This window comes from Camelina sativa, chromosome 14 (assembly GCF_000633955.1).
Source record: "Camelina sativa cultivar DH55 chromosome 14, Cs, whole genome shotgun sequence".
NCBI classification, from domain to species: Eukaryota; Viridiplantae; Streptophyta; class Magnoliopsida; order Brassicales; family Brassicaceae; genus Camelina; species Camelina sativa.
Genome location: NC_025698.1, coordinates 8,705,165 through 8,706,143, shown reverse-complemented (window position 1 = coordinate 8,706,143; position 979 = coordinate 8,705,165). Strand labels below are relative to the sequence as shown.

General features: G+C 37.8%; 1 protein-coding gene across 1 annotated transcript in view; it reads right to left on the bottom strand.

The window, feature by feature from the left end:
- Positions 1-979, bottom strand: part of LOC104740511 — a 3,406-nt gene that overhangs the window by 1,831 nt on the left and 596 nt on the right. The window contains exons 2-5 of the mRNA XM_010461130.1: positions 917-979; positions 724-791; positions 545-606; positions 342-423 (exon numbers count right to left, since the gene is read on the bottom strand). Of these exons, the coding sequence (XP_010459432.1) occupies positions 342-423; positions 545-606; positions 724-791; positions 917-979 (275 nt within the window). The remainder of the gene's footprint in view (positions 1-341; positions 424-544; positions 607-723; positions 792-916) is intronic.

Genomic DNA, 979 nt, shown 5'->3' with positions numbered 1-979 from the left:
GTTTGGATGGCGAGAATACTTCCATATACCAACATCACACCATCTTCCTTTGTTTTCTTGACAGTTCTTGAATGAAAGCTTTTGTTGATCAGCTATAGTTTCAATCAAGAACCCTGCAACCCACATTGTCCAACCTATAACATCTGCGGGCTGAAACAATCTTCCACCGTTGCTTGCATTAACAAAGGTAACGGGTAGACTAACTGTCCAAACCCACACAGCCTGGCAGGAAAGAAAAAAGAACAAAAACCCACATGGTCTTAGATAACAAGACTCAAACTTAACTGAGCTACTCTCTACTCTATCTTCAAAACATGAAAAAACCAAAGTACATAGCTGACCTGAAAAGTCCAAAAGACTACAAGTTTCCCAATATTTCCACGCATTTCATCAAAGCGTCGATCTTCACCCCATTGCAAGATTCTACTCAACGTTAGGATGGAATAAATACATCAGCCATGACAAGAAAAACTTCATTAACTGTTTCTCTCACACAATATTTTTGTAGATTCATATGGATTCTAGGCGGTGTCAAGGTGCAAACCTCATTAGGAGAAACAGTCCCAGACGAAGTCCCCATACGACTACTAGCACAGTCAACACTATCTAGGAGATTATTAAAGAATTGAGTCAATTATCTCAGAGAAAAAACTCGATAAGACTAAGAAATAACTCAAAGAAGGATTATCTCAGAGAGAAAGAGAGGGTGGAAGGTCTTTTAACCTGACGAAAATGAAATGTCCCTTTGAGAACCAGAGTCAATACAGCAAGTATCACGAAATTAGTACTTCCTGACAAAAAAAAAAAAAACATTCATTTCCGAGTCAATACATAATGCAAAAATGAAAAGTCTACAATCGAAAGAAGAATTGCGAAACTCTCAATGGAAAACACAATAAGAGCGTCAACGACGTACCGGCAAAGTCTGTAACTTGATCAAATTTGAAAAGAGCTGTGATTACGAAGAATATGAATTGAT